Source organism: Plectrocnemia conspersa, unplaced genomic scaffold (genome assembly GCF_051122295.1).
Source record: "Plectrocnemia conspersa isolate PC_06_02 unplaced genomic scaffold, ASM5112229v1 ptg000009l, whole genome shotgun sequence".
Lineage (NCBI taxonomy): Eukaryota > Metazoa > Arthropoda > Insecta > Trichoptera > Polycentropodidae > Plectrocnemia > Plectrocnemia conspersa.
Genome location: NW_028277173.1, coordinates 8,519,171 through 8,540,042, shown reverse-complemented (window position 1 = coordinate 8,540,042; position 20,872 = coordinate 8,519,171). Strand labels below are relative to the sequence as shown.

At 31.0% G+C, this 20,872-nt stretch overlaps 3 protein-coding genes and 1 long non-coding RNA gene across 6 annotated transcripts in view; 2 read left to right on the top strand and 2 right to left on the bottom strand.

Annotated features, from left to right (window-relative positions):
* The first annotated feature begins 193 nt into the window (after positions 1-193).
* On the top strand, positions 194-4,329 carry LOC148231838 (uncharacterized). Its single transcript, XM_088193635.1, has 6 exons — positions 194-365; positions 463-639; positions 3,131-3,253; positions 3,316-3,504; positions 3,571-3,710; positions 3,778-4,329. Exons 1-6 carry the CDS (start codon positions 228-230, stop codon positions 3,845-3,847), a joined length of 837 nt encoding a protein of 278 aa, XP_088049761.1. The 5' UTR covers positions 194-227; the 3' UTR covers positions 3,848-4,329.
* Positions 2,491-7,378, bottom strand: LOC148231837 (uncharacterized). Its single transcript, XR_015810851.1, has 3 exons — positions 7,156-7,378; positions 6,813-6,885; positions 2,491-6,724 (listed from the first exon to the last, which is right to left on the bottom strand). It is a non-coding gene; the product is annotated as an uncharacterized LOC148231837 (long non-coding RNA).
* On the top strand, positions 7,372-17,124 carry LOC148231836 (CLIP domain-containing serine protease B4). The gene is made up of 8 exons (XM_088193634.1): positions 7,372-7,547; positions 13,927-13,997; positions 14,064-14,155; positions 14,216-14,481; positions 14,555-14,663; positions 15,212-15,393; positions 16,214-16,503; positions 16,878-17,124. The coding sequence occupies exons 1-8, from the start codon at positions 7,469-7,471 to the stop codon at positions 16,989-16,991; spliced, it is 1,203 nt and encodes a 400-aa protein (XP_088049760.1). The 5' UTR covers positions 7,372-7,468; the 3' UTR covers positions 16,992-17,124.
* LOC148231835 (interference hedgehog-like) overlaps positions 17,047-20,872 on the bottom strand; it is a 30,343-nt gene continuing 26,517 nt past the window's right edge. The window contains exons 12-15 of one of the 3 annotated variants that reach the window (XM_088193632.1): positions 20,324-20,558; positions 20,071-20,253; positions 19,842-19,995; positions 17,047-18,817 (exon numbers count right to left, since the gene is read on the bottom strand). In XM_088193632.1, coding sequence (XP_088049758.1) covers positions 18,805-18,817; positions 19,842-19,995; positions 20,071-20,253; positions 20,324-20,558 — 585 coding nt within the window. In that variant the 3' untranslated portion in view covers positions 17,047-18,804. The remainder of the gene's footprint in view (positions 18,818-19,841; positions 19,996-20,070; positions 20,254-20,323; positions 20,559-20,872) is intronic. The other 2 variants (XM_088193631.1, XM_088193633.1) reach the window with 2 other exon arrangements.

Genomic DNA, 20,872 nt, shown 5'->3' with positions numbered 1-20,872 from the left:
ATGGAATAATATGGTTGAAATATAAAACTAGATATGTTATCTTTGTGGCAAAAAATATTGTTGTACCTTGCAATCTTCCGCGAAAGTTGTAGTGCAGGGTTCGAAGCCCTCTTTGTTTCCATAACGATTAATCAAAACAAAATCCGTCTCGATTGGCCATCGATTCTTCATAAATTTGGGTCGGCGCTTCAGTCACACATGTGACTGAAGCGCCGAACAAGACAGCCATGTTCAGACCGACGCTGAACAACCAAACCGACTGGGGCAGCTTCGACTACGACCTGGACTCCCACAGCAGGACTTCGTATCGCTTGGCCCACCGTCACGTGCTACTACACCAGCCCATTCATCAAACGGGTCGTTGCGTGAGTCTGTCGGCGACATAATGACCCAACTTTGTCATCATTAGTGCTATTATATGTCAAATTCAGACACGACCTTAAACTTGAATTTGTTGCACAGAGAGATATTTCGATACCCCAACGAGCGACTGATAGAAATCCGATTGTTGCGAGGCAGACTTATCGGACTTCTTCGGCAGTTCATGGAAAATTTACAAAGTCTTGCCAAGTGTTGAATATACATGAACGTGCACCCATCAGTAGTGGTGTTCGATATTTGGCTTATTGTGATGATAAGGTGAGTGCCTTAAGTTATTAGAATATATAGTATACTCTCAATTATATGGGTTAACGCTGAGGAGGAAGGATACGAACAATTTAAAAACAGGGATAATCTATCAATTTTTATTTGGCTTTAAAATATGAATTGAGACTTTTCCCTACTTATTGGCAAAATCACAGTATTTGTTTATACATGTGTGTAAAAAATTGTTAATTTTAAAGAAATAATTTAAAACAAATATTTTTGCTATATTTATTTATTATTTATATCAACTATTGTAAAATCATATTATAAACGTAATATTACATACTTTATTTTTGCTGGGAATAATAAATTTTTAGAAAGACCAAGACATTTAGAGACAAAAAATCCTGCCGTTGAGAATATTTACTTGCTTTCCGTTGATGTTGACATGATTGTGAGCAAAGATTTATGAATAAAAATTTAGAGTTTTAATCCGTTCTCCGGTTGGTTTTAAAACCTTAAATTCATTTCATCGACTACATTTATTATTTTTTACTGGTGAAATATTCCTGTGGTTAAATTATTCTTATTAATATTGAGAGTATTGTGTTTATAAATTATTTAAGTATTTGTTTCCAAACTATATAAATTAGAAAAAAAATTGTTCCAATAAAATCCAAATATTCAAATAGATTTTTTGTGAACTTCGAAAATAATTTTCAATAGCAGCATAGTTGAGCTTTTGTAAGAAATATTTTATACCAATTAACTACTTATTTTTTCTTTCAACGCTGCAAATATTTCTATTGAGAAAGTAGTTTTAATTTCAGACAACGTTTTCAGTTAAAAATCAGAAATTCTCGAGGTACACGAGACGACACAAAAGCCCAGAATTCCCAGGTTGTCACGACAAAATACCTACATACGAGTTTTCAAATATAAAATTGAAAAAGGGTTCAAAACATTTTCAACTTTAAACGATTTTCTAAATATACTAAGAACTCAATTACACTGCTAATTTGTTCGTTTATCTAATTATAGTTTACTCGCAGAAAGTTAATCAGTTCCTTCAGAGCCTATTAATATCATCCAATTACTTTTAGCTTTCTGTTCAATTTACTGTGATACGATCGCAATTGCGTGAGACGTCGCCGTTTTCAGTACATATTTTTGCTTGTCTTATATTTTTATTACATCACAAAATTCCAACGATATAAAAAAATCAATGGTTCGAATGTTTTAAATGCGTGTTTCGTGTGCGTAAAACGCTTTATTGATGTGTTATAAATTTGGAAAACAGATTTTATTGCAATTTGGAATTGGTTTTAAATTATTATGCAAATGGGTTTTTATTTTAGATAATATTTAACCAATTCCAAGCAGCGAACATAATCGGAAATTGACTGTATAGCAAAAAACGTATATTTCTATATACATAGGTTGTCCCCAATAGTTTGCGTTTTTAATTCTTAGTAACGGGATATTTTTGTAAAAACACGTGAAACTACTCAGCCATTAAAATATATTAGTGACAGCAAAAATGCGAGTCAAAATATTAACCGAAACTTTATAAAGTGCCAATCATTGTCAACTCTCGCGGATCAACTTGAAAGTGAAAAGTAAATATTTTTGTAAAAGTTGAAAGTAAATATTTTTGTTACTTCTAAATCGAAAATAAATATTAATTACCTAATCCTATAATTATTCTGTGTAATTGGTATCAAAATTGCATTGGTGTATTTGAAAAAAACTGTTGACATCTCTTGTTAGATAGCTGACCATCAACCGATGGATAACGAGTGAGCAAGACATAGATCAGACGGTGAATAATAACAATAGTCTTAAATGCCGTTTTTTGTGTACAACCGTCCTCCGAGTATGCATTTTTTGCAAATACTCGCATTTTTATTTTTTTGTTTAATGGAAAATGTTTGAGGATGCAGAAACGAAATGTGTCTTAAAACTTACATTTTGAAACAATACTTTCGGACTGTTAAATATGATTTCCTGTTCCTTTTCGATACAGCGCTCCTACCAACCACTTAATCTCTAAATAGGTTTTGCTAAGTAGAAGAATAACCAGAGAATTTTGCATCTTAAAAATGATGTGAGATATATAGTTCATACGAAAAAATCAAATATTATATTGAAATTAAAATGAACGGGTACCCGGTAAAAATAATATTCAGGTTTCTTAAGCATGGAAGCCCTACTTCATTATTGTCTTGAAAAGGGCGTTATGACACTGGTGACTTTAAAAGATTCGATAACTAAAATGTATTTTTTATTAATAAATTTTAAATTTTTTGGTACATGCCTGATTGTATTGTATTTTTATGTTGTGTAATTCGTTTTGTTCATCCCTATTAATGATTAAGCTTCTCGCTTATGGACCTAATCGTAGAAATGAATCTCGGTCGTGATTGAATCCTGTTCAATCCTCGTTATCAACAATTTTATTTACTTTTATTAGCAAATATTCCAGACTAATTTATAGCCAATTATTTAAGAACATAAATGTGTAATGGAATATGTATTATAGTTAGAGAAACATTCTCACGGAGTGAAGCGCCAAATAATGTCTGAAACCAAAGAAAACTTCAGAAAGCCTAAAAGGCCACCATCACTTTTGATCCACGCATCTTGTGGGCACTCTCCATTGGAGGTAAGTTAAATATTATATATATAATACTTAAAAACAGCACGATTTAAAAGCGTTATTTTTAGATTATTCCAAACTGTTGCCAAATACCTTATGTAAGCGTAGAAAAGGGCCAAAATCTACATTCAGATCCATATCTGACGACATCCATGAGATTCCACTCGAACGTCCTAAGGCAAAATTCACTGAACGAGTCTCTATCAAATTCAAGCAGAAATGACGTCACGATTTGGAGCAACAGATCTTATCCGAAGGTTGGCGGTTCTTTACAGATGGACTTGACTTAATTAGATTTCAATCATATTTTTTTTTTGTAATAGGTGGCCGGTTACGATTTAGCTAAAAGGGAAATATGGATGCCCAGCGATGCGAATACCAAACACGCCGCGTGGGGCAATGAAAATTATAAAGCACAACAATTGGATAAAACAGTTTCTAGGCCTATGGCTTGGATGCCCAGGCAAGATAATATATTTTTACGATCATGGTCGCTAATCGAAAAAATAAGCTATAATCATTTTTTGCAGATCGTTCACATCTGAGACTAAATTACAATTCACTCCTCCTAGACACGGATTGGTATCGTGCAGAGGGTAGATCAGATTGAATGCCAACGATTATATACCTCAATACCTACGAATTAACTCAATTAGAAGTTTAGTTTTTGATTAAAGGCGACTGATAGCTTACGTAGATTGGATTGGCGTGTTGACTTTTAGAAGTTTATATTGTTCACTTTATTGAATGGCTTTAATAAAAATATATACACCGACGTTTTATTGTTTTATGGTGTTACCATGGATATGCGTTGCTTATGTAATGTTATGTAATGTAAAATGTATTCGTTTCAAAATACAATCATGCAATGACAATTTATGTGTATGATGAGTGTTGAATTATGTAGTTCATAAATTGATGTGATGTGAAAAATCAAGGTTAATTATTGAAAACAAACAATGTAATGATGTAATGTAGTACAGCGTGAAAATTATAGCACTGAAAGCTGTTCATTAAACTCCAAAAAACATAATATGGTAAATACAATTTTATGCAAAAAAATAAATATGGCTTGAAATGTTTTTTTTATTTACTGTATTTTAACAAATTTATTAAAATATGTATCGAAAAGGGAAATTTCAGAAAGAATACACATATATAACACTACTCAACATTAGCTGCAATGTGACAAATTGTATTACGCGTAATATTTTATAATTAATTATATAGATAACACCGATTCCTAGTTAATACTTGCAAATTTTAATTGTCTGATTGACTTACCCAGCTGCCACAGATTTTCTCCGTTATAATGCATTGAGCTTACACTTGTCTGGTTACAACAGATAATAAATTTAAAAAAAATAAAGTAGCTACCATAAAATGTATATTTATAAAAAGAAAAAAACAAGTGCAAAGAGTTTTAGCTATTTAAATAAATCTGTACACTCTAGGCATTTTGATTTCACGATTTTTTTCATTTCTCGAGAAATAAGAATTTAGTAGGTACATTATCACGCATCAATAAAATTATTGAAAATATTATATAATGAGAAATTTGGTAATTTGTTGAACGAAACTTGGAAGTGTGTATACATACATACGTGCAAATTATTATTGATGAACGTTAAAGAAGACAAACTTTATTATTAATGGACGCGAATAATCTGCGGATCAGAACAGATCGATTTACTTTCATTGAATACTGAGCATCAAATTACGAAGGAATTTCGGACTCCCATATTTATATTTGAATCGTAGAGTAAATGGTCAACGACAACTGATGCTACTTTACATTTTGCATATTTCGAACAAGATAAAGATTAAAAAAAAATTATGTACTTAACTCTGTAGACACCCCCCATATATTTTTGCAATCTGCCGATTTTCACGCGGTTTCTTCGTTTCTGATTAAAAATGTAGTTCTTAGACTACCAAAGCAAAGATTAGGCCGATTAGAGTAGTTGAGAAAATCGTAAAAATTTGTTGCCATTCAAATACTTCTGACCTCTATTAAAAGCTTCCAAGAAACATGGGTATTTTAAAACATCTGTAATGGACCCACCCTTACTTATGCGGCGATATAAACAATACAGCGGTAAAATATTTAAAAATATTATTTTTGAGCCTTTTTTGTTAAAAAATATTTTTTAACAAAAAAATTTTCGAGAAATGATAATACTAGATTTGCTATTTTCTCGAGAAATTTTCGATAAATAATTCTCATTTTAATTCACACTAAAAAAAGTTTAGCTACCAATCAGTAATAATTATAAAAAAATCACTGAGATATTGTCAATGGATGATGAAAAAGACAAAAAATTGTAAATTAAGGATGCTCAATATATAATAATTTATTATATAAGCTCCCCTCCCTCCTCTTTTTTCTTATCTTATTTTTCATTAATATAGTTTATGTCAGATACTACTCTACAATTTTAAAATATCAGCCGCAACAATAAAAATATCTATTCTCCGACAAAAAAATAGCTTAAATTATATTTTAGTCATTTTCTTAATTTTATTATTATTGTTATTTTTATATGGGTCTCCCTCCCTCCCACATTAAATAAAAAATGTAGTTTTGCCGGAGGGACTCTTCAATTTAAAATTTTATTGCAGTATCATCGACAATCACCAGGAGACCCCAAAACCACCCTCAGGCAAAATATTTATCTATAATATATACCATATACATTTATGTTGAACTATATACATATGTATATATACAAATATGTACTATATATGTATATGAGATATATCGAAAAATTGAGGACAGGATAACTGTCGTATTTTTATATCATATCGACATGAAACTTTTTCTAAAAATAGATAGCTTGTTAGACAAACTGATCCACCATCAAAATGGCGGCTATTAATAAAATAAAAAAAAACGTGAAAATGTAAAGAAGTAAAAAACTATTAAAAATAAAAGTTTTTACCGACATTCAAAAAGCATTTGACATAGTCATGAGCTATTTCTTCGGAAGTTAAGCAACTTCAGCTCAACTGATGTTTGAGATGTTGTATACACATCGCCAAAATTTGCGATAAGGCGTAAAGGATGCTCAGCTTCAATAATTGATTGGTAATACGCTAGTTCGTAGCGTCTTCGAATATGGCTCCATTGTCTGGAATCCGAGTGAAGCGAAGTACTTCTTGTTGTTGGAAAGAAATTAAAGAATTTATGATACTTTTTTACTTTTTTACATTGTATTTGTATTGATTACATTTTTGGCATAGCGTCTACTCAATGAAATACTTAGTTGCTATGGGGCGATGCTAACAATCCGTCAATGCTCGACGACTTTCAACTGCGAACTTTAGAGTGCCCTAGAGTCGCGATCGCGTTCTTTATTCTTACCCGTTGCGGCCAGGATGTCAGCGCTTGAGAACGTTTCTTTTCCACAAACCATCCAGCTCCTCGACGAGCTTTCCAAACACAAGGATGTTTTCGGCACCATAACTGTTTTTTTTCTGAAATGTTTAATTGTATAATTATTTTTTGTATAATAACTATCTATAAAAATAAAAATTGTATTGTGTAATCATAAATTAAAAATACCTAAAATGTGAATTAGCGATGTGATTTACTATATGTGTATTGCTTCTTTCAGTTTCCAGTACAGTGTCGATTTCTATACAAATGATTCATTTAAAAACAATTATATCAAATGACGACACCACAGTTCCATGAATATTATTATTAGTATAACAAAAAAATTAACACATGCGAATGCACCGACCATAACAAACATATGCAAAAGGATTCATAGCGTGACAAAACATATTATGCATATGTACGAGATGCATATATATATTTTATTATAATAAATACTATTTTTTTTTTCATTTCGGCCAGAAACCCCAGCATTATTATGCCGACCATTATTATAGTGAATACTCACAATGGGCTGCCGCAGATTTAATCGCTGGCGATTATCCGACCGTCCGGATGCTGGCCGGAGCCGATGCACCAAAATCCGCAGATTAATCGCCATTTGATCACCTGACTCCGGAGGGTATCCATCCTCGGTATATCGGCAACATACTCACTGATCTATTTAGATCACTGTGGATTCAAGGTTGCGGTAATTGCTTCCGCGGATTTGGATGGAACGCACGCGAACACTAAAAAATTAATGGAATATTAAATTAGGCTCAGTGAATAGAGCAGTGCTATTTATATTTTTAATTTGAACCACTCAAAAATTAGTTAAAATGAAAAGTGAAATTGTGATGTTGTTTCTGTTGTCTGTGAATGTGTTTTGTGCAAAAAATAGGACTGCAAAGCAAAAAGGTATTTAAATATGATATATGAAAAAATACTCCTATATATTTAGATATTCGATTTTAAGATTTAACTTTTTTTCCAATCAATAAATACTTAATAATGCTGTTTTTATTCACTTATGTTATTTTAACCTTTAGAATTCCAAAGGCATGTATGTCATGCCCAAAAATGATTTTACAATTACAATCCAAAGATCTATGTCGTGCCCAATATACATATTTTCTATTTTTTGAAGCCATTTTAAATGACTTGATGATAAAATTTACAGTATTTTATTTCATTAGTTCCTCAGAGATACTTCTAGAAATATATGCGGTAAATATTTTTAGTAATTCCTATTTTTTTAAGTATAAAATTCGTCGTAAAATCTGTTAATCCATAGATGGATTTTGGAAACAATTTTTTGATCAGTCTGTACCAGGCGCTTAAAACCTAGACTTGTAAATATTTTATTAAAATAAATTCAATACTTAGACAATATATTTTGAGAGCAATAAATTCTGAATCGTTAAGTAGATGTTGACGAATCAATTGTCATATATTTATTATTTTATGTCCTATTATACGTCTAAAACGTTGCGTGGGTTAATTGTGGAATGTTTTCTTTTAATCAAGAGTAGTCCTTTAGCTATAGGATAGTTTTATGCGATATATTGTTGGTGATCCAACATCAGTTTCCGAACTTTTTTTTAAAAAATCACACAAATTTAAAGATATCTTCGATTTTTTTATTATTCGAACATTTGATGTATTTCATCTATTATGAAAAATAATGTCAATTAAATAGTCGCCTATGGATCTTCTGCAGCAACCGATTTTTTCGATGGCTTTTTCGTACATTTCAGGATATATCTCCGCTATAACTTGGTGTATGCTGGGTTTTAAGTGCTCCAACGGCATGAAATCGCATGATATTGGCGGCCAGTCGCTCCCTTTAATGTGGCCAGAAAAAAGCATGTCATTTAATAATATATTATGAATCTTAATGAAATCGAAGTATTAAAAAACGAGCACTGACTGATCAACTTTTGCCCTCCCTTCCCCTCCTTAAAAAAGCTGAAACGACGTTCCTGATTATAACCAGAAATTCTCAGGTTATCCCTCAAAAAACAATATATCCCGATAATATTTTTTTAAATATGTCATTTCAGTTCAATTATATCGGAATACATTTTTATCAGTGAAAATATAATTTATCTGGTAGGTACTAGTAAAATTATATGATTCAACTTAGTAATATATACATTTACGTACATTATTTATTCAAATCCGATTTATAAATGTTACAGTGAATATGTATTTTTCAGTGAAGTTATATTTTCACTTGTGAAGTCCAAATATATATTTTCATCAATAGATATTTCTACTAGCGAAAATATAATTAAGCAGATTCTGCTCTAATATATCTATGAAACGCAATTTGACAGTTGCGAAACGTCCATTAGGTCAAGTCCAAAATACAAACTCAGCCAATTCAGGGGAAAATAGGTGCACGAAGAAGTACAGCTAGACTTCGTATATTGCATATTGCTCCATAGTTTGTTTGTACTTGGATGTTATGTTTTAAAAAGATGCTAGCTGTTCTAAACGATAATATTACACATTTCTGACATAAGGAATCAAAACGAATTTGGGTCAATAGTAGGGTGCAAAAACAATTATCACTTCTCAGAAGTCAAAAATTCACGTCAAAAGCAATAAAATCGTGTTGGCGCCGTCGCAGTGGAAACGTTCGGTAACGAGCGTTTCCACTGCGACGGTGACAGCACGATTTTATTGCTTTTGACGTGGATTTTTGACTTCTGAGAAGTGATAATTGTTTTTTGCGCTCTCTTATAGGTCAAAATTCGGCTTAGATATGCTTCATTTGATTCTCACTTATTGTAAGTCTTAATATTATTATAAAAAGTCTTAATATGAACGCTAGATTCTGGTCTAACACAAGCAATAAAAAAATACGCAAGGAAGAAGTTGTAACATATAAATGAACGAAGAATTATATTATAGTAATTGCATGGACGGACAAAAAATCGTAAAAATATTGGCTAGCCGTTACTTACCAAATTAGTACTATTCCCATTTAGTAAATTTTTATAACATGTATAAAAAAATTAATCAAAGAAAAACAAAAGAGATGTTTAAAAACGTAATTCAAAATCATATCTTCATATGGAAGATTGCTTCGAGTAAAATCATACGATGGGCAATATAACCAAATATCAAGTATATAAATATGTAAGTAATTTTAATGTACTTTCATAAATATATTTAGTGTTTCATATATCAAAGTATTAAAAAGAACAACAATAAATCCCGTGTGATTAAAAATACGTTGAGAACCATTGGTTTTGTGTGAATTACAATAGTGAACAATTAATTAAATACTATTTACAAGGACAGCGAAACATTCGTTTTTCGTCATTGCATTGTTGGGTGAAATTTTTTTAGGTAGTGGTCCCAACATCTGGAACGTGTACAGGTTATACCCTTAATAAATTATATATAAATAATAAGTAAAAAGCATAATTTTTGTGATTTAATAAAATGGACCGCAGTGGATTCAATAAGAAAAAAGTTTTTGTCCAGTAAATTTTAAAGGAAAAAATATTTTATTTATTTTTTGGTGTATTATTGAGTAAATTTGGGTTGACGAACAGAAGGTTTTTGATTAAATTCCAAAGGTATCAAAATCTAAGCAAATATTTTTTTCTGTTAAGAAAGCTTCTCAAACTACGGTCCAACTTATCAGTTGGACCGTAGTTAAATAATATTACATTTACATAGTAGATATTGACCATATTGACCAGTGGTGTAGTTGGTGACAAATACCTTAAAAACTTGGGTTCGATTCTCATATGAATCTTTGTGTTTTACAATTTTTATCGTGTCTTAGGAGATAAATATTAATGACTATTATAAAATTATAATTTCGATCTATCATTATAGATTAGGTGTTCTTAGATTTTCCTAATCTCACGAATGAATATCGTGATGTTTAATTCAAATCGTACATATTAGGTTCAAAAAATTATACTCGATACCTAGCAGTTCCCAGTAATTTTGCTATGTAACAGAGAAATGACCGCGCCCTTTTTATGATAGGAATAGCTGGCGAAGTGAAAACAAAAGCAAGTATTGCATACACGAAAATCTATCTATTATTTGTACATTTCTATCTCCATTCAGACGTATTTTTATCCAAATAGTCCACAAAACATTAGTTATTTTGAGAAGAGTAAAGCATAGCATTCTGTTATGTATTTTTTATATATTTTTTATATATGTTTACTAAATTTGTTAGATGTAAAGATTAGCTATTAAGCTAAATAAATTAATAAAATAATAATAATAACTTATATTGTTGTAATGCTGATTTAGCCTCCCAACTAATGTAACTATATTATAGCTCGACTTTCAATATAGTTTTAAATACACTTAAACCCACAATTCTTACGTCACAAATTATTAAAATACACATACATGACAAATTAAGCAACTATAATATATGTATGTAGTACATACATATATATCAAATAAATTCATTAGTATTTTAAATAATATTTTTTTACATGAAAATATAAAATTTAAGTTCTCACAAAATTACATTTTTTTCAATTGAAAATATATGATAATTATTACGATAAATATCCAAGGTCTATTGAATAATGGAACATGTAGATAACTTTTATGTTGATCGTTTTATTTGTATTTTTTATACACTGACAAAATTAAAATATTTATTCCGCAATATTACGTCATCGAAAAAATAAAACAAAACATAACAGATTTGTGACGAATAAAAGTGTGACGTTTTAATATAAAATGTTCAGAAGTGTGACGCTATTTCGTGAGCTTCCATTGTCATGTTAAAAAGCGATTAACAACCAGTTGAAACAATAACTTAACTCCTGTTTCAATCGGGACATTCGATTTTTGCCCTCTGCAATTAAGGTGGATGACCTAATGCTGAAAGTTCACTAAGCTTACATCCGTGCAAGTCATAATCGGTTCAGCCGATCTCAAGTTTTGAAGTAAAATACAAACAGGTAAAATATGATTGTATAAATGTGGAGAGATATAATAAGATATAAAATAATAAATTTATAAAACACGAATACTTTCGAGGGTAACCAAATTATCGACCACGAGTCATTTTAGATAACACGCATGTCTGTCTTAAAAGTCAAGAAAACGGCACTAGAAAAACCACTTAGAAAAAAATATGAACTGTTTAAAATAAACATTTTACTGCATCATTTATAAAACTATTACAAAAAAATATTTTACTAATATTATGATTTAGGCAGAAATACAGGTTGTTTTAAAAATATGATAGCTATCATTACCGATATTACTACATACTTTTTATACAAAAGTGTTGATCAAAGTGAATTCAAATCGAATTTTGGTCAATAGGAGGGCGCAAAAAAAATTATTACTTCTCAGAAGTCAAAAATTCACGTCAAAAGCAATAAAATCGTGTCTGATCTGACAAAAATCCGACGCGATTTTATTGCTTTTGACGTGGATTTTTTACTTCTGAGAAGAGATAATTTTTTTTACGCTCTCCTATTGGTCAAAATTTGGTTTAGATATGCTTCATTCGATGCTCACTTATTGTAAGTCGTAATATTGGTATAAAAAGGTTTAATATAAACGCTACATAACCGAGCGTTTCCACTGCGACTGCGACGGCACGATTTTACTGCTTTTGACTTGGATTCTAAACAAGAATCCCCTTAAATTTGGTCGGAAAAATGCATATCATTTAATGAAATACTATGAATCCTAATTAAATGTAAATATTAAAAAAAACGATCACTTACTGGCCAACTTTTGCCTCTCTCCCCCATGACTTTCCTGTGAAGAGCTTATTTGCAATGCAGCTAATATAGGGAGCAGTATACTGTTTTCTTACTTCACTACTATTCATTGTGTGGTACATGTTCTTCAGCTCATGACACGTAATGCCATTTTCTATCAAGAAAATGTTTGGTGATCGCCGATCTATTTAATATCTACCTGCAATAACAACCATTATTAACTAGCAATCTATTATCCATCTGTATGTATATTTGCATTGCGTTCACGCTAATAAGTGATATGATTGCAAAACAAATGCGAAAACGCGGCTTAGATTTTTCGCATATGCCATAATGGCTAATTTACCTAACTGTGTCAAATGTCGAAAGCGCGTGTGCTTTCATCTACTAACAGAAGACAATGATGTTGACGGAAACAATTCGGGGCAATTGCGAAATTTGTAATGAAACTGCGTGCTGGACAATTTTGAAACAATTTGGCAGATAAACTCAGCCTTTTATGTCTGTGTTTGAAGGTTCAAATGGGGTGAACAACATTGGAATAGCAAAAAAGAGAAAATCCGCACGATTCAATTGTGATTAGATTTGCGATAAACTGATAAGTCTTAATTTTAAGTAAAGCAGAATCAACTATACAATACTTGTGAAATCGGCGTTCTGTAATCTTTCATCTTTAAATATAATTAAATACCAAATTTTATAATAGCTCTATAACCAGTCCTAGGCCAGACTCTTTAATATTCCAGTTATCTATTTAATATATTATAATGTGACACACTATGACTGTTACTAAGATGCGTTAGCTTTCTATTCTTACCTTAAAATACAAGCATAGTAGGTTTTTAATATTATCAATTCAAGTATAGTTGAAAGCCTCAATCTAAACTCGCTTTTGATAAAGGATCATTTGTAGACACAATAAGCTAATTATTTTATTTCAGAACATCTGTTTTTAACATATTTCTACATGTTCTAAATTAAAAACTGAATTTGTATATTAATATATTATTAATGGTTAAGCTTAATTGAATTATTTAACTAATTATTTTCTTATTTAACTTATCACGACTCCGTAAGATACTATTGTAACAAAAAAATGTATTTTTTTTGTAAATATAGAAAAAGACCAAGTTAGATAAGTTTATAAAGCATATGTTTTAACTCATTAAAAATATATTAACATTTATTGGAAGTGCAAAGTAAAGATACTTAAATATTTATTTTTTTAATTTCTGCAACAGGATATATTATAAAAAATATTTTTAACCTTTTCCGTGCTACAGATGTGTATTAAAATTAGCCAAATTATAAATTAGATATAATTGGAAATATCGCAATTAAATTCAGAATTTATAAAAAATATTTAAACCATTTTTGAATAAATTCAGTCAAGCTTAAAACCATTAATAATGGTTTTATTTCACTAGCTTATAATTTCAAGCGTTCCACACGAATGTGTGTTTATTTCAATAATATAGTATATGTACTAAAAATGATTATTTTCAAACTAGGATTACTATTAAATTACAATTAATCAATTATTTTTTATTCTTATATTACAGAAGCCTTAATAATTTTAGAAGAAATGGATAATGATCAGCGTAATCCTGAGAACAGAGCAGGCTTTCAAGATGTAATTTAAACTTTTCCATTTTATAAACATCATTAATTGAATAACAACACATATTTTTGTTCATAGGAGATTTGCACCTCTCAAAGTATATGCATACCGATCTCGTCATGTCCACTGCTTGAAGATTTATTAGACAAGTCCTGTTTAGCATCTAACAAGTATTTATTATCATCATATAATAAGTATACATGTACATTTATGAACTATTTTATTTTCAGATACTTTAAAAGACTAACAGCTTTAACGTGCGGCTGGGTCAACGGAGAGGCTCGAGTTTGCTGTCCGCCTGGAGGCTTAACTCCTCTAGGACCAGCTAAAGGTCCTTTGCCTGGGCAAGCTCCTCAAGGGGTTCAGAGTGATGAAGGTGTAGGAAATGCACCATCACAACCGTCGCCAAGTGAAACATGCGGACGACCGATAGTGCAAGCTAGAAATTATGAAGGGCTCGGAACGCATCCTTGGGTCGTGAGGATCGGATTCAAAAGTCGGTACAATTGTATTTCATTAAGTTATAGATAAATCAATTATGTGATTTATATTATGATATTGTACGACAGATAAAGCAACCAGTCAATTGAGATTTCCATGCAGTGGATCTATAATATCTAAGAGATTGGTGCTAACGGCTGCTCATTGTGCACTTGCGAAAGCTGAAGGATATAAATTGTAATATTATTGTAGCTACTATACTTTGGCTATTATTATTTCTTTATATTTTATATGACAATTTAAAAAAACTGTCGTTTTAGGCATTGGTAAGCGAGTGTTAAAGTTAAACTAATGATAATAGATGTTGTTTCTATTTAACTATATTTTATATTGCTTGCACTTACAGAACTAATAATATAAGTTATATGTTATCTCTTAAAATAGTTAAAACATGTAACTGTCTTGTTTTATATCTTAGTAATTATTATTTAAATTGTGCAAATCATTAGATTTACACTTGATGTAAAAATTAATGCTATTATTAATCAGGGAATCACGTCTATGGATTAAAATATTTAACAATTGAAAAAGCACACTTTAACCAAAGAAAGACTATATAATTTAACCTTATCTATAGAAAAAAAAAGTAAATTTTGAATGCATTAATGACTTTTCTGAATTAATTTAATTTAATTTAACAATATCCTCAAGAATATTCATTAACTCAAACGGCAAGTATCCCACTGCATAATATCTTTATTTTAAATATATACATATGTACCTAGATCGTCGATTACTGCTGGAGAATGGGATACAGCGACTAATCCAGACTGTGGTGACATGTTCTGTGGCACTCCCATCCAAACGATACCAATCAGTCACGTTATCGTACATCCTGGATACGATCGCAAGATTTACAGGCATGATATCGCATTGGTCGCTCTGCGAGAAGACATTCAATACACTTGTGAATAAATTTGTTATTTATCCATATACAGCATAAAGATCTCCCACATTTTAAACGGGTATAAAAAATGAAGGAAGCTATCTAGAAAACAAATGTATATATTTTTCAAAACTATATAAACAATTTTGTTTTATTGGATTTCAAAAATCATATCAGACAAATGGCGACCGTAGTTGGCCATACATTAATTTTCTGTTTGTCCTCTTCCTTCAAATCCTCAAGATAATGAGGACGTTGTATGAAAACATTTTCCATAAGGTACTTCAAGAGATTAAGTGCCCTGGGATCATTTATCTCGACACTCCGATTGAAAGTCGTGATATATGAGCTGTAGCCTAGTTCAGTTGAAACGCCCCGCAGAATCCTCCGCTTTGAAATCCCCAGTGCCATGGCATGGCAGCGCGTGTACATAGGACAGCGAAGTCGCGTCGCACTGCATCACATCGCTTCGCGTTCGCAACGCTATGTTACTATCACATTTTCCGGCGTTCTATTGGTCTGCCAGATGATTTTTATTTCAGTGTGGATTTAGTTGCTCTAAGATTAGAAATCCATAGCAAAATTGTTTCCTGATTTGGTACATGCGCAAACCATATAAGGAACGCTCATTGAATAGATGTTCTTATAATACGCTTGAACAACAAAGCACCAATGTTCACTGGTCCAGCTCATGATGAGTATTAAAAACGACGGAGTCTAATCCACCCCATCCCTCTACACAATGGCGCTTTGAAATATGGGTGATCTTTATGCCTCACCTGTACAAATACATACATAAATAATTATGAGCTACTTTTATAAGTATATGTATTTTTTATAGTAACAAGCTTACCAATATGCTTGGCTGAGAGTCCACCGCCTACTCCCGCTGAAGGTATAAGAGCCCAGTTATCGGCTTGGGGGCGATTAGCTGGTCAACGTAATCCAACAACGAAGAGACAGCAACTTAGCGTACCATTACTACCACTGGATGATTGTGCTAGAGTTTATTCGGCTAGTGCTCCTCTTTCGACGTCGCAGCTTTGTGCCGGAGCTGAACCAGGTCGTGATGCATGCGCAGGATTCGGAGGAGCACCTCTCGTAATGAACATCGACTTTAAATACACTCAGGTATGGTAATTGTGTTAAAAGTACAATGCCTTTAAATTCAGTTCAAGAAATATCTTAGCGAAACATTAACCTTTTAACCGGGCATGACGTAAAAAATCGTCATTGAATTTTAAAAAGTGTTTTCTGTGACTGTTTATCTTTCACTCTGTGTTCTGTTAATTTTATGAAGTAAAATTTAAATTTGTCAAAATTAACTACCCGTTCAGGATCAAGCATTTTTAATGCCCTAATAAGAAACTGTCCGGTTAAGAGGTTAAGTACTAATTGACCCGCATTTATTTTTTTATTGGCGTATCGAGTTGCACGTTATAAATAATTTAACTTTTCAGATCACTATTTAAAGTATAATTGTAATGTAAAATTCTTCTTTACAGATTGGAATTGTATCTTTTGGATCGGAAAAATGTGGAAGTCCAGGAATTCCGAGTGTATACACAGATATATACAGTTACTCGAAATGGATCAAGGATAACTCACCGCCAACATAATGTTTAATTATATTAATTAATTATAAGCATATATTTATTAAATAATAAAAAAAAATCATTTTAGTGTCGTTTATTCGCAAATAAAAAATTATTATAAAATAAATAGACCGTAAATAAGAAAAGAAAATTGTCTTTTTTTAGAAATACGATTCGAGATGTCAGATATTAAAATCTATTATCTATTATCCTAACTAGTAGTGTATGTTAATATTTTTAAATATACATAAAACTGTTTCTCAAAAAATATATTTATCACTAAATACATTTGAGAAGTTTTGTTCGCGTCATCTAATCATAGTGGCATTGTAATTCGCTACAATTACGTTTATCGTTTTCACGCTATTAATATTATTTTGTACTCAATAGGACAACACTTTACGAAACGACAAAATCCTCATTGATACGTGTCTGGTTATTATTACGATATTGCTGTTAAATAAAAGGAACTATGTTTTAAAGTGGTTCGCGAGGACAACATTGATACTTTTTACCACTCAATCGTGAATACAATTCGCATCATAAATATGGCAATATTTATTTACAATTATTACAGCTGGCATATTAATTTATTAAACGTAATTAAGTACAAAAGTTAAAACTAATCATAAATATACAATCCTTTCAGTCACATGGTCAGTCATAGATTACCTACTACCTTTAGGGTTTATACTTATACACATTCATTATTAGATGACTGAATGTGGACAGGACGGAGACAAATACACACATTTTAATGGCACGTTAACGTGGGACGAACATGTTTATTTAGCTGTCTGGATAGTATTTAAAGTTTTAATTAAACAATATTATACAACTTTGCTGTACATATTTACAAGATAAATATATGTTAGATTTATGAATATGAACATCATATTCTTATGATATATGAGCTATAAAAATTGCGATTTTATTACATACAAAATATATGAATCAGTATTATTAGACTCGTTAAGATAGTTCCTATAAATTAACGAACTTTCTTTGAATATTTTTTTTATACAAACGTAAATTGACCAATTAAATTAGCTAGTATGCATATCTATATGATATGTCATATACATAAACCTTGCAAGTGATTCATTGAATACAAAATCAAGGCACACTCTGAATTTCTATCATTCCCCTTCTTTCCAAAATATACATTACAAAATTAATAATGGGGAATTAAAATATTTAATGTTAATAAATTTTGTTAATATTGAACTATATATAATAAATTTAGGACCTTAGGTCGCTGATTGCATTTTATGCAAATACAATACTCCTCCGTTATTACAATAACAATTAATATTTTAACATGGAATGTTACACAAAATAACAATAATATTTAAACCTAAAGGGTAAGCTTAAATTTAGTCGATTTTAATACACAGTATCACTCCATACTATACTAATAATCTTGTACGCAATTCAAAGAAAATCCAAAACCACAATTAACATACCGTTGACTAGGAAAACTATTTAATAAATTGAAAACCCATATAATAAAAAGGAAACATAAAATATATTATACAATTAATCAAAGATGGGTTTCATACGAGTCCATTCGTAAAATAATAATCACAGAATACGTATATTAAAAAATGCAAATAAATAATAAATTTTTACAACATAAAGAAACTAAAACAGGTAATACTTAATATTTACAGGTATCAAACATAATTTTCTCTCACAGGTAATGACGTTATAGGATTTTGCTTCCGCATTTCCTCTCTGCACGAAGATGGTATGCTAACTGACACTTCGGTCGAATTGCGAGGAGACTCCGTCGAACAATTGTTGTTTTGTGCGGAAATATAAGACATCTCCATGTCTACACTTTCATTCTGCAATAAAAAAAAAGTATACAGGTAAAGATATTGAGCTTTTTTGTAAATCAATTGCTAAGATATTATTTTTTATTCAGAATGAACAATAATAAATTTAAAATTAGCCACTGCTTTACAAAAGACTTGATAAGTCAAAATTATCAAATTTTAATTAAATAAATACACCATCACCACAAAATATATAAGTTTTTGCATGATGAAAAATTGAAAACATAGATCATATTCAGTGCAGTTATGCAGAAAGCAGCTAGAGTATAATTTAAAAAGATATTTCAGTTACGATTGATTTCAATAAAATCTAGGTGAAGCTAAAAATAATTAAACCCATGTGTGAAAAAGTCGTTTCAATCCTCATTTGGTAATAATTATAATACATATAAATGTACTGAAAAACTGTAAAATAACGCAGGCAAAGTCGGGTATTAAAATTTAGTAGAAATTATAACAAGTTGAAGTTTCTCGTAAATCTGCTTTTCTGCAATAATTTGTAGAATAGACATCCAATATTTTATGTGCTTTTCTCCATCTTTTAAAATCAACATTACGTCAAGATGCTGGATATTTATGAAACATAAATATTGAGCCATCAATATCATTGTTTTATAAAATTTGAAAATGATTATGATCAAATTAAATCAGTTGCGTACAGATTTGCATGGCCAAAAGCACAACAAAAGATAATAATAATTAATAATTTTAAGATCAACTGCGTTTATAGATCATGATGTAATTTAAAAATAAGAGTAGAATTAGACGTTACATCTTAAATCATGATCACACATTTACTGTAATATTCATCACCAAAATGTATCTTAAAAACAACAACCGGATCAATCAACCTCTTAAAAACTAAAAATTGTATTTTATCAAGCTAAAGCTATTTTTATACACATGAGTTTAAATTGTCTATTAAAATTATTTAGTCAAAATCAAATTTATGTATATTAAATATTTCTTATGATACATTTAATCTCATTTAAATAATTAAAGTAAAGAGAGAGAAGCGCAAGGACAAACAGACCTCACCTCGGGATGCAGTGGGTTAGATGTTATAGTAATAGTCGGTTTGTTAGATGCCGGAGTACCAGATGGAATATACCCATTGAGCGCATCCATCACGCCGCTATTCCTTCCGACACTATTTGCATTGCCGCCCTGCTTATCAGGCGACTCATCTGCGATATCAAACATTCAACATTGAACACTCGTGTCATGTTAAAAAAAAACAACAGACAATCAACACAACTAACCTCTGCGTCTCCTGTACATAATTAAACCTAAAATTATAGCAATGAGGAACGCCACGCCGGCAGCTGCGCCACCAGCTATGCCGTACACCTGATTGTTATTGCTATTTGACGCAGTGCTGGGTCCTAGCGACGGTCCCGATTTTGTTAATGTACTAATCTCATTGGGCTTTTCAATTGCCGGTTCTGAAAGTTGTATAAAATAATTATTATTTTTATTATAACATATAAAGCTAGTCAATAATAAAATACTTACTCAATGTTCCTTGAGTGATAATTTGCGAAAAACCACTTGCGATTGACAATGAAAATGATTTTAGCTTGATTTCGTACTGAACTCCTGGTGATAAATAAGTTAATGTGTGAGTACGAGTACTGCCACCCTCAACTGCTTCTTTGACGTAATCTCCAGCGGTACTCGTTGGTCGATAATATACATAAAATCCTTCAATTGGCTGTGAGTGTTTCGTCATTTCCATATTTGGCTCCAACTGTAACAAGAATGGTTTGAAACCGATTGAAATTCTTTGACAAATTAAGGTTTAGTGATGCATGTCTGTATCTCCAAGTGGATTATATAATCCAGAAATGGTGTGTTTTTTAGCAAAATATATTCCACACTGTACACAGATTATTCATAATGATCTATATTCAAATTCTATTGTGCAACGAAGCTTCATAGCAGCATATTAGGGTGAGTTTGTGATATGAATCATATTGACGGCCAGAGCTTGAAGACTAACAGAGCAAAGTGGAAGACAATCTTGAATGAGGTGAAAACTGTAGTTCGAGAATGATAATGATA

What these genes read in the sequence shown, in the direction of transcription:
- LOC148231836 (XM_088193634.1), top strand. Translation starts at nt 7,469, where the DNA reads ATGAAAAGTGAAATTGTGATGTTGTTTCTGTTGTCTGTGAATGTGTTT. An exon ending in ACAGAGCAGGCTTTCAAGAT is followed by an intron (nt 13,998 to 14,063) that starts GTAATTTAAACT and finishes TTTTGTTCATAG; the next exon opens with GAGATTTGCACCTCTCAAAG. An exon ending in TCGACTTTAAATACACTCAG is followed by an intron (nt 16,504 to 16,877) that starts GTATGGTAATTG and finishes TCTTCTTTACAG; the next exon opens with ATTGGAATTGTATCTTTTGG.
- LOC148231838 (XM_088193635.1), top strand. Translation starts at nt 228, where the DNA reads ATGTTCAGACCGACGCTGAACAACCAAACCGACTGGGGCAGCTTCGAC. An exon ending in TTCATCAAACGGGTCGTTGC is followed by an intron (nt 366 to 462) that starts GTGAGTCTGTCG and finishes TTTGTTGCACAG; the next exon opens with AGAGATATTTCGATACCCCA. An exon ending in TGGCTTATTGTGATGATAAG is followed by an intron (nt 640 to 3,130) that starts GTGAGTGCCTTA and finishes TATGTATTATAG; the next exon opens with TTAGAGAAACATTCTCACGG.